The 11,858-nt window shown below is 36.7% G+C and overlaps 2 protein-coding genes across 3 annotated transcripts; one reads left to right on the plus strand and one right to left on the minus strand.

The window, feature by feature from the left end:
- The first annotated feature begins 493 nt into the window (after positions 1-493).
- On the plus strand, positions 494-6,067 carry LOC112085226. 2 transcript variants are annotated; one of them, XM_024154382.1, is made up of 3 exons: positions 494-848; positions 993-1,070; positions 5,609-6,067. In XM_024154382.1, the coding sequence occupies exons 1-3, from the start codon at positions 827-829 to the stop codon at positions 5,923-5,925; spliced, it is 417 nt and encodes a 138-aa protein (XP_024010150.1). In that variant the 5' UTR covers positions 494-826; the 3' UTR covers positions 5,926-6,067. The 2 variants fall into 2 exon arrangements, 1 of the variants encoding a protein (XP_024010150.1); XR_002898778.1 differs by having other exon boundaries at positions 494-1,070; positions 5,555-6,067.
- A 1,424-nt stretch (positions 6,068-7,491) lies between these two features.
- Positions 7,492-10,390, minus strand: LOC18014491 (transcription factor bHLH81). Its single transcript, XM_006397132.2, has 6 exons — positions 9,808-10,390; positions 9,107-9,241; positions 8,777-8,842; positions 8,391-8,459; positions 8,183-8,237; positions 7,492-7,708 (listed from the first exon to the last, which is right to left on the minus strand). Exons 1-5 carry the CDS (start codon positions 10,288-10,290, stop codon positions 8,184-8,186), a joined length of 807 nt encoding a protein of 268 aa, XP_006397195.1. The 5' UTR covers positions 10,291-10,390; the 3' UTR covers positions 7,492-7,708; position 8,183.
- Positions 10,391-11,858: the final 1,468 nt, after the last annotated feature.

The raw sequence follows: 11,858 nt of genomic DNA on the forward strand, positions 1-11,858 counted from the left end.
ATTGTAAACTAAAGACACAAGAACAAATTTGGTGACCATGTTCTCTTTCGATAGATCTGGAGGTGGAACCAAACCACCATGCATGCACTAGATCAATCTTCAGATACAATCGACTAACCAGCTGTTTACTGACACAGCTACTTGCAGAAAAAGCTCGTGGAGAAGTACAGACGAGAGCTTCTCGCTGGAAGAGAACCCGGAGCTAGTGCGACCAATCGTTGCCAAAGATTTCGCACCAAGCAAGCCGAAACGCACCACCGTGTTCACCGAGAAGATCTTGTAGTTTTCTCTCTCTTACTCTGATTCTCTGTCTCTAGTCTGTTATTTTCCACAAATAAAAGAAGAAGACGTTGACTCCAACTTATATTTGTTGACTGTAGTTGGGCTAGACCTTTTGCGAAGCCCATCTTGATAATTTGTAATGAAGCCTAATTTTAGTCTTGACCCATAAATGATTCGGGAGACCAAAACGACAACACTCCTCCCAAATCTCCACCTTTGTCGTTGTCTGGCCTTCTCTCTAACCTTGGCCACAAACTTCTGACCAACCATGAAAAACACTTCGTCTTCTCCGGCCATGTCTCCGCAAGTTACTCCTAAGTCGTTCCTGATTACTGAAAGAGCACCTCCAACTTCACCGTCGTTAACACTTCCGCCTCCACCAATTCCAATCAACTTCAGTTCAGAACCATATAAGTGACCTTTCAAGTTTATCTTGACCAATAACTTACGACACCTCTAAACGCAGTTCCAATCGAGTCCTGCTTGACTCCAACCTTTTCCTCTTGGTTACTTTTACCAGCTCCAGAAGAAATGCGAGAATTTGATGAGCTTCTTCCCTGTGCCAGGTACAACCCCCAATCACAGAAAAACTCTTCAAATTTCCTGACTCGTTCTTTACCAAACGTGCCTTACTCTCCTTGTTGATTTATATATCGATAAAACTGCCACCACTTCTCTGTTTATACTCTGTGAGGTGACTCAACCAACAGGACCATCTCCGAGTATGCCTGCAATCGATCAGACGACGACTTTGAGTGTTACGAGGCACATCTTGAAAGATTTTCTAGGTAAACTCTTAATCAACATGTCAGCTGGGTTTAATTTTGTATGATTCTTGTGAATTTGAATCAACCCTTCATCCAAAATGTATAGAATGAAATGAATCTTTGTAGCCATGTGTTTGGTCCGGTTGTGATGAACTGAATTCTTAGCCAAACAGATAGCACTCTATGAATCACTGCTCAACTTAAAAAACTCAAAATTGAATTCCAACTCATTGCAGAATTCTCTCAACCATAACCTTTCCTTCGTAGCCTCTGACATAGCCATATATTCAGCTTATGTGGTGGACAAAGCTACAACAAGCTGCAATATACACCTCCAGCTAACTGTGTTACCACCAACTTGGAACACATACCCTGTAACTGACTTGCGTTTGTCTAGGTCGGTTGCATTGTCAAAATCACGAAATCTTCTATCTCCATCTTTTCTAAATAAATAAAATTTAGGCAAACATCCGTAGCCCTTTTAGATATCGCAAAATCCTTTTAACAGCTGCCCAATGATCTCTTCCAGGCTTTGCCATGAACCTGCTTATCAAGCATACAACAAACCCCAAATCTGGTCTCGACCCGATCATTGCGTACATTAAGCTTCGTACTATATTGGCAAAAGGGACTGAATCCATCAGCTTAGCCTCTTTAGTTAACTCATCCTTAGTTAAGCTTTGAAGCTTGAACAATGAGTTTGTCAGAGTAACTACTGGCTTGCACCCATCTATGTTAAATGTCTTCAACATCTGCTTCAGATATCTAGCCTGAGACAACTTCAAAAAGCCTTTTTTCTGTCCCTGATAATCTCCGTTCCCAAGATTCTATTAGCTGGACCGAGATCTTTCATCTCAAACTCTGAATTCAAACTATCCTTCAGAATCTTGATCTTCTTCATATCCTTTGCTGCTATGAGCATATCGTCCACGTAGAGTACCAAGTAAATGCTATCTTCTACTTCTGATCCCTTGTGGTAAACACACAGATCTTTAACACTTCATTTCGTACAAAAAAATGAACAACTCTACCATATTCATAAGTAAACACCTTAACTTATTACCTTCATAAAATAAGTCTACCATTCATCGACCGTTTCTATAAGAGCCACAACAAACAAATCTATCTTATACATCAAACAACTGAGAAAAATCTATTATAAATGAACAAACCAATGAATGAATATCAAACAACTCTATCACATATTAAAAACTGAAAAAATATGGAAATTACCGGACAAATGGCATAAGTCTACCAGACCCATAACATAAGTGAAATAGACATATCTCTTATTAGTCTACCAAATATGACAATAAAATTTGTTCGAAAAAATACTCACCAGAAAACCCTTGACGAAGCGCCATTTCGAAAACCTTCGAGGAAACCACTGCGGAACAACTAATTCCTGCAACACAAAAAATTAGGGTTAGACAGTTTACTGAAGTATTCTCCAGTGCTTTATGTCGCCGAACCAACCGACGATGTTGAAGAACGCGAAATAAAAAACGAAACAAAATGATGATTTCTGGATTACAAAACGACAACTAAAAAATATCTTACATGGGCGTAGAACATGCCAATTAGAAACGCCGATGAAGCAGAGGACGAAGAAAACCGGAGAACTGGGTATCTAAGTCATCGTCATCGTAGTTGACGACAGAAGCTTCAAATCACCTCTAGGGTTTTTTTTAACGAGAGAACAGTTTTTTTTTAGAATGTGAAATAGATTTTTTCCGTCAATATATGAAATAAATTTTAGGAAGTTATAATTTCTGTATATTTATTTATGTATTCTTTATATTTCTGAATTATGAAATTACAATTCAAAAGTTAATATAAATAACAAAAAAAAAAGTTTTCATTTGTGAGGGGTTAGGTTGTTTTTTCCACGCTAGTTGTAAGATTTGTAGAACAGCAGCAGACTAAGCAAGAATATAGAGAGATTAAGCTGAGATTAATGAAGAACTAAAAAAAGAAGAGAGAATCGAGAGTTTTAGAGAGAAAGAGATGTATTCTCTTTTCCTTAGTACTATAAAAAACGGCTACAAATGTTTAAATAGGAAGACAAAGAAAACACTAACACATATGGACCACCCTTTACATCTGTTGGGCTTATGCAAATGGGCATACTAAATACCTTATAAAACACCTTATAAAACCTTATAAAGTCTTATAAAGCCTTCTTAAGTCTTCTAAAGTCTTCTAAAGTCCTTGCTAAACACTTCACATTGGTTTCACAAGAGGTGAGAATGATTCGTCTTGTTTAACACTTCCCCTCAAGCTAAGTCCTAAGGAAGCTGGAGACTTAGCTTGGAAGTTAGGAGACTTACCTCATTAAAAAAACCTAAGTATGGAAAACCCAATGGGACAAAATCATACTTAGGGAAAAAGAGTGTGAACTCTTCACTTAGGGGATTCCAAGCATTGGAGGTTCATGAGTCCTAATCTCTCACTGATGTACTCCAAGGTCTTCAGACTTGTAGCTTTGGTGAAGATATCGGCTAGCTGATCTGAACTCCTTGTGTAACATGATAGAATGACCCCAAGCTCCATTTGTTCTCTAACTTTGTGGCAGTACACCTCGATGTGCTTAGTTCTTTCATGGAACACCTGATTTGAAGTGAATGATGGCATGTAGAATGCTTTAGATTGCTTATCAAACAACTTAAGATCCCCAATGCCTTCTATCTTAACCTTTTCTCCATTAGTGATAATCACATTTCCTAATGCAGGTTTCATATTACTAATCAAGTTTTCATCATTAATCATGTAGTGACTAGCTCCAGAATCAACTATCAGGGGCTTATCACTTTTCAAAACATGATTAACAGCATGATGTTACAAGGAATGACTATACAAAACATGAAAACTAACGGCTTTTATAGGTTTACCGGACTCTTTAAGAGCCTTGATGAGAGCGTCCAGGTCTGATTTCTTCACGTACTCGGCTGAGGCTCTCATGACACCACCTTCCTTCTCACGGTTTGATGGTCCTGCCTCCTCATGAGCTTCATTTGCCTGTGGCTTCCTCTGGTCTTTTCCGTGGCTTTGTTTGAGATGTGGGTACAATATCCAGCATTTGTTCTTCAAATGATCCTTCTTTTTGCAGTGCTCACACACACATACTTCTTGGTCCTCACCACCAAAAGGTCCTTTGTTAGCCACAGCTGCCTCACTCTTGTTGGCCATCACCAAGTCGCTTCCTTTACCACCAAATAGACCCAAAGAACCTTGCTCCTTTTGAATCTGTGAACAAACTTCCTCCAGACTTGGTAACATTGTAGCTCTGCGCAAGTGCTTGATGAGATCATTAAAGGCCGGGTTCAACACCATTAGAAGGGCAAAGACTTTGTCCTGCTCTCTCCTTTCATTCAGAACCTCAGCGTCCACAGTAGCCGGCCTAAGCATCTCTAACTCAGCCAAAGAGATCTAAATCTGCCAAAGAAATTGTTGAAGTCAAGATCTCCTTGGTGGAGGCGGTTTATTGCCTTCTTAACCCCAAACACTCTAGTGAGATTACATGTGTTTCCAAACACATTCTTTAAGGTTTCCCACAGCTCCTTTGCACTCTCACAATAGGAGTAGGATTCTAGCACAGAGATGTCCAAAACTCCATGGAGAATAGCAAGGACAGCTTGATCCTCTTGAAACCACTCTACAGAATCAGTCAAAGTCGCCTTCTTTCCTCCTTCTTTGGACTCGCCATCGACATTCTTTGGATCTTCAACATGATGCCAAAGGTTTCTCCCCCACAACACTGCTCTAGCAGTCCTTTCTCATAGCAAGTAGTTATCAGCTCCTTTGAGCACAACAGGTAAAGCTGTCACCTTTTTTCCTTCCATTACAAACCACAGCAATGAGAAAAAGAAGAAAGATCGAGTCTTTTGCAAAGAATGAGATTTGTACAGATGAATCTGGGTTTGGGATATAAGAACACGAGACTGGGAGAGAGTTTAGAACAAGAGAATAGTAAGAAGAATGAGAGATTAATCACCAGATTAAAGAACCTGGATCTGATACCATGTGAGATTTATAGAATAACAGCGGATTAAACAAGAATATAGAGAGATTGAGATGAGATTAATGAAGAATTAAATAAAAGAAGAGAGAATCGAGAGTTTTAGAGAGAAAGGGATGTATTCTCCTTTCCCTATTACTATAAAAAAACGGCTACAAATGTTTAAATAGGGAGACAAGGAAAACTCTAACACATATGGGCCACCCTTTACATCTATTAGGCTTATGTAAATGGGCATACTAAATACCTTATAATACACCTTATAAAACCTTTTAAAATCTTATAAAGCCTTCTTAAGTCTTCTAAAGTCCTTGCTAAACATTTCACATTGGTTTCACAAGAGGTGAGAATGATCCATCTTATTTAACACTAGTAAAGTTAGTGTAGCAAAAATGTAAGGGACCTAGGTTAATTTTGCAAACAGACTTTTTTGTAAAGTCATTCTAGTGTTTATCTCTCATGTTTCTACACTACGTGTTTTATGCAGCGCCAGCTCGAAACCCGTAGTCACCTTTTTTTTGCGTGCTCTTACTCCAAACAGGTGTGGAAGAATGTAGCACATGTGTTTCTTCTCAGGGAAATCTCAGCAACTGGAATTCGGTGGTTAACATCATCTCACGGTCTCATCAAAATCATTTGAAAAGTTTCATCATTAGATACCTGTTCCAAATGACGATTTATGTGCTGTGGAGAGAAAGGAATGATCGACGACATGGAACTACACCTGCTTTGGTAGCTCGGCTGATCAAGCAAATTGATAAAGGGGTACGAAACAGATTTAGTTCCATCCGTATAATGCATGATGAACGGTATCAAGAGGGTATGCAGGTTTGGCTAGCTTCTAGGCCTGAAGCTTGAGAAAGCAGAAAGCTGTGTTTTCAAGTATAAGTTACAAGCTCGTTTCCCAATTAATTTGTTCGCATGTACGATGTAGAAAACTTTCTACAGAATTTTTCTTCCAAAACAAAATTATAATAAAATAAAATATCGAAATGTGAGATGAGACCATGTCTTTTTTTTTTGTCCAACACTTCTTATATTAATCTTAGTCCAACCCATTCAAGCCCAAAAGAACCTGTTTAGCCAAATAGTCTGCTCTTACATTGTCTGATCTTAAAATAAACTTAAACTGAATGAAAGTGAAAAATTTAGCACAAATGGAGACCACATCTAGGCTCCAACTGGTGATCATAATTAAGAAATGTAATGATGAGGAATGTGCTATTCCTCTCCATTCCTAAATTTTTTTACCGTTTAAAATGATTAATTATTACATGTCATTTCTCTTTATTCCTCTTCATTCCTATTTTGAAATGGAATTCTAGAACAAATGTGTTCCCTATCAAAATTGTTAAAGAACGAAAGGAATGCAATAAAAAAGAAATTAATAAAAGTATATTAAATGTATTGTTCCATTCCTTCTTTACATTTTTTTGATTACCATTTTCTATGACAATTTATTACATTCATTCTTTACATTTATTCCTTCTAATTTGTTTCTATCATTTTTTCCATTTTTTTTCCTATCATTCCTATTGTTCCTGAAGTGGTCACCAGTTAGAGCCATAATTCAGGCCCGTGCCTATATACAAAATATAGAAACATTGGCTTATGGGCCAAAATTTTTAAAAAAAAAAAACTGAATGGTCTAATTTAAACTAATTGTTCATTATTAATTATTTAAATTGAGATTCAGTTTGAAAATAAAACGTTTTCTTTGATAAATTAGCAACTAAATTAATAACACAATACAATATTAGGCAACATACATAGCCACCTAAATAATTAGACAAATTAAAATTAAAAGTATCATTTCAACTTCTTATATCTTTGTTAAAGTTTTGGAAACTTCTTACTCTCCTTTTATTCTTTCTGAACAATCACATAATCAATAGCTATTTGTCAATTGTTATTTTTTTTTAATTATAATTTTCTTTCATCTAATGTCAGATTTAGTTTGATTTGTGATTTGTTATTCTAATTTGTATTTATTTTGTTTACGATAATAATTGTTATTACTGGTTTATATGAATTTGAAATGATAATATTATTATTTTTTTTATATAAATTGGATTGATTTTATATGAATATGAGATGACTAGAGCTTTTAACACAAAAACGGGTTAACTAAGGTTTTTCAAAAAATTCGCTTACAGGTTATGTATCTCTGGGCACGGCCCTGTTTTGACTTTGATTTTTGAACACATCTACCATACTGGTTTTTATTCATAGAAAATGATGTTTTACATTCATAAAATTTCATTGCATTTAGACGTTTTTATTTGAATTTCTGAAACTTTCACAAATTTAAAATCTATCTAAATTTATTTTATTTCTTCTATAACTTTAAATTTAAACATAGTATCATTAAATATAGAAAACCGGTCCAACCGGTTGGACCAAGTTAAACCGTGATCCAGATAAATATCTGGCTCGAGTTTTTATATCATGATACTGTATATCAGAGTTCCTGACCAAGATGGATAAGGGAATGGGAACATTTTGGCCCTTGGATAGCATAGTATAACTAGATAGCGAGGAACAACACACAACTTATAATTTAGCTGGCACAACTCATAACAGCATCCAATAATGAAAGCACGAGTCCAAGATTAGCCGTCGCTCCATAGCTTCCTTCCTCCTATATTATTTCAAACTCCCTTATATTATGTTGTCAAGTTAATGAGTTTTCATGCGGACCCAGATTGGTTTTGATTGATGTCTCAAACCGGATTCATCTCATGTGTATGAAAAGATCTCGAATATGTTTGTCAGAACTTACTGTAGTGACTTGTTTAAGAAGATTAATGAGAAAAAAAAGTATACAAGTAACAACATTGCTAAATTATTTTTAACCTCAAATAACATGAAAATGTCCGAGTATACGAAATTATTATTCCAAATAAATTACACCAATACAGCTTCAAAGTCATTTCACTAATTTTTTAAAGAATATATGTTTTTTCATAAACTTGTTATTGTACAAAATTTTATTTTACACCAAGATTATACTTTTTTAACCTGAGACCCATCTAATTCAAGCTAAAGATCATCTTTCGAATTTGTCGATCAGATCATTACCACTTAGCAAATATAAAACAATTCAGGAGCAAACCTCATTGTTCTTCCTTAGGCATGCAAGTGCACTTCTTCTGTTCTTCTGTTAACTCCTAAATTATCCCCACCAGAATAACACAAATTCAGAAATGGATATTCAATATTAAGAATTCTTTTTTTTTTAGTTCACCTTTTTAGTAATCATTTTTAATTCAAACTAAATCATTTGAATGTAACATGTCTGCAGTGTTGGTTTAAGTATATACCTGGATCTGCCTTTGAAGAACCTTCACGTATTCTACAGCTTCTTCTAACATGTCTGCAGTGTTTGTTTGCTGCGACAAAGATAAAGAAGTACACCAAAATCCTCAGAGCTTAGATTCAAGATCTTTATTGCAGAACCCGAAAAAATTTCATCAGTTTGGTCATGATTTATAGAAAGGAAACCAAACTCAAACTTCAAATATATATAATCTGCGTTATTTGATCAAGGGGGACAACAATGCGAATCGATATCAAGATCCTCAGGAAATCCTATTAACGACTAGTAATAATTTCTATATGTTAACACATTTGTAACCAATATAAATATATAATTGTATAAGACATCTAAGATCATCAGAAAATCCATTTAGGATGAAAAAGATATTACCTTATCCATGTTAGGAACAAGCTCTTGTAGCTTCCTTATTCGATCACTTATTCGCGTTCTTCTTACCTACAAAACAAAAGGTAAGAACAAATAAATAACAGAACAACTCTTTGTTCACTGCAAAATACAGTAAATCACTGAACTTCCATGAATTGAAAGTAAGATAGAATCCTTAATTCAAAGAGATCAAAACTTAATCACTAAACTTTCAAGAATTGAAAGTAAAGATAAAACCTTTATCACTAAACTTTATAGAAATTGAAGGTAAAGATGGAACCTTTACCACGAAACTTCCATATATTAAATGCAAAGTTTGAATTTTTAGTTTACCCTCTCAGCAATGCTACGAGGATGCGTTGCACAACCACGTTTAGCACGAACCCTAAAAGCAACAGAGTCCTCCATAACGTTATCCACATTCATATCCGTCATGCCTGGTACTTGACCGCTGCTTTGCTCTCCTTTCTTTTTACAGAAGAAAAAAAAAACACAAAAAGGAGACAATTAACACTAAGCATGAAACCTTAATCAAAATCACACAATTCATAGGTCACACATGTATTATCATCCAATGTACTACCTTCTATATAATATCAAATTGACAAATGTGCAAAGAGATATGGAGAATCAATATGCATTAGCCACGGAAATCGAGCAAATCATGTGGACTGATGTATGTGCAGTGAGTATATTCTTCTCTCAACATCTATCTAACCCATATGATCATTGTTTAATGTATTCACATCGAAGCCACAGAGACAATAACTAAAAAAGGAAATAAAAACTGCAACTTGCTAAGCTTGGTTCAGAAAACTGCAACTTGTCCATTTTAAGATAAGACTTGTCTCTAAATCTTTACATGTCTCGTTTCCAGAACTTAAGTCAGCATTTCAACTACAATTTTCAAACAACTTGACAAAACTAAAATAACTTCTAAAAATCAGGTTAAATTCTTTCCTTCTTTTTGGTTATAACATAAAACCAAAAAAAATCCCTAATTTCGGTTGACCCAAATGAGTTAGTATCTTTACCATCTGAGAAGTAAACTCAGGAGAAGAGAAGAGCGCTTCCATTTCTCTAGACCGTTTACTTCCCGGAGAAACAACATCAATGTTCGGTGATAAGTATTCGTAATTCGCCGGAATCCCAAAACTTGGGATAAATCCATCAGAGCCACTGAGAAAATCCGCCGGAGTACTGTTTTGTCGGTGAAACCCACTTTCTTGGTACAATCCATGCCCAACCGGAATCGGAAACTCGAACGAGCCACGACTCGTCGGTAAATCGGCCGAGTTCCCGGTGAGTAACTCAGTTAGACCAAGATTAGTAGGTTTTAAAGATTCTTCTTCATCTTCCTCAAGTAAAGCTTCAAGCCAAGTCGCCGGAGCTGAACGGATCCGAGATAATCCACTTCGACTCACCTGCCCCCCTCCTCCTCCTCCTCCTCCTCCGCCGCCGCTGTTACTTCCTCCGCCGCTTCCGCCGCCGCTACTACCAACGGATGTTGATTGCATCTGCGACAAGCTCAGTCAGTAAATCCCTCTTTGGCTTTTCTCTGGTTTCAATCGACACAAACTTTTTTATTTATTGTTTTTGCTCTGTTTTGTTTTCGTTTTTTTTTTAAATTAATTCGACAGCAGACCAAAATGTTTCTTCGATTGATTTTTTCTTATTTATTTTTATTAATTTTGTGATATAAAAATTGCGGCTATTAATTAATAAACAACCCTAACCGTCCGATTAAGAGACTTTCCTAACACTTTGACTAAGATTGTACACAACCAAAAAGGTGAGAGATGCGTCACCGTGTAACAGAGAAACATTACTTTAACGTCACTGTTTTACCACTTAGGTATTTAACCCACTCGCGAGGGAAGCGCGTGTATTTTAATACATTCAGAATGCGATTTCCAGACGGTAAACCGATTTTCTTTGACGTTATTTATTTTGCCGGCTATGTCTAAAAAATGTGAGTTGTTGCGGTGTGTTTTGGGTCGGATGTTGGGAAATAAGCCTAGTCAAGCCTGTAAACGCAAGAGCCACTAATCAAGAACAACAACACAACTTAATACAAGATTTTTCTTCCAACTTGAACTTTATTGCTAGTAAATCTGTTAACACACCTTACAAGATGTAACACGATTTGGTACAGACTCAAGACACACCTTGATTTATCTCCCTAGCTTTCTCTATTCTTCGATCGATACTTGATCTCAGAACTCCCCTAGAAAAACCCTTAACCCTTGATGCAGACTCTCACTTTTGAATCTCTCACCCTTATGCTAAGTGCTCTCTAGTAGTTGTGTTACTCTTCTACAAGGCTTCAACACGTCTACTTATACCTAGTAAACTCAGCGGCTCTACATGCCAAAAACCCTACACCACAGCTTCCATTTTTGTCGCTTGATGTATATTTCCTATTTCCTTAAACTTTTGCTTGTTTAAGAAAATCTTCCATTCTTCCTGATCCGCTCCGTTATTCCCATCTAGCTTTGCTTTTTCTTCAAGACTTCCATTTCTTCTAGTCCAGCTCAGCTGCTCATCTGACTCCTCGTTCCGAGAGCTTCACTTGTCACGTACTCCATGCTTGTGGCAGTTCATTCTTCACTCCATCTGGTACAACAACTGCGTCAAGCACAGCTACATCTTCAATCTCCCCCTTTTTAGCTTCGTGTGACTCACAAGCACCTGTTTCAAAACATACCACGCAAACAACCACAAACCAACCAAGTACCAAGACAAGACAAGAACGCATTCCATAAAAAACGTCAGAGTCACATAGTCTTTAAACAAAAACCAACAGAAGTCTTTAGAGCAAAACACACATGCTCCCACACACTTAGCCTACTTCTTAAACAAGAACCTAGACTATTACACAAGCTCCCCCACAAACTAAGCACCCGCATCATCTCCTGCCTCATCTCTTGGAATTTCTTCCCACCTGTTTTCTCCCCCTGCTTGTGAGCACCGAAGGTAAAAACAAACATCAATATCCAAAAGAAAACACAAGAAAGAGTCAGAAAACTTACTTGCAAACGAGTCAATCACCATGTTGACTATCCCGTGAAGATGGTTCAGCACG

This window comes from Eutrema salsugineum, unplaced genomic scaffold (genome assembly GCF_000478725.1).
Source record: "Eutrema salsugineum unplaced genomic scaffold, Eutsalg1_0 scaffold_3, whole genome shotgun sequence".
In the NCBI taxonomy this organism is placed as follows: Eukaryota; Viridiplantae; Streptophyta; class Magnoliopsida; order Brassicales; family Brassicaceae; genus Eutrema; species Eutrema salsugineum.

Coding starts and splice junctions, on each gene's coding strand:
- LOC112085226 (XM_024154382.1), top strand. CDS start 827: ATGAGCTTCTTCCCTGTGCCAG. Junction 849..992: donor GAGCTTCTTCCCTGTGCCAG/GTACAACCCCCA, acceptor CTCAACCAACAG/GACCATCTCCGAGTATGCCT. Junction 1,071..5,608: donor CATCTTGAAAGATTTTCTAG/GTAAACTCTTAA, acceptor TACTCCAAACAG/GTGTGGAAGAATGTAGCACA.
- LOC18014491 (XM_006397132.2), bottom strand. CDS start 10,290: ATGCAATCAACATCCGTTGGTAGTAGCGGCGGCGGAAGCGGCGGAGGA. Junction 8,843..9,106: donor CTCGTAGCATTGCTGAGAGG/GTAAACTAAAAA, acceptor TTTGTTTTGTAG/GTAAGAAGAACGCGAATAAG. Junction 8,238..8,390: donor TTCTTCAAAGGCAGATCCAG/GTATATACTTAA, acceptor GGGATAATTTAG/GAGTTAACAGAAGAACAGAA.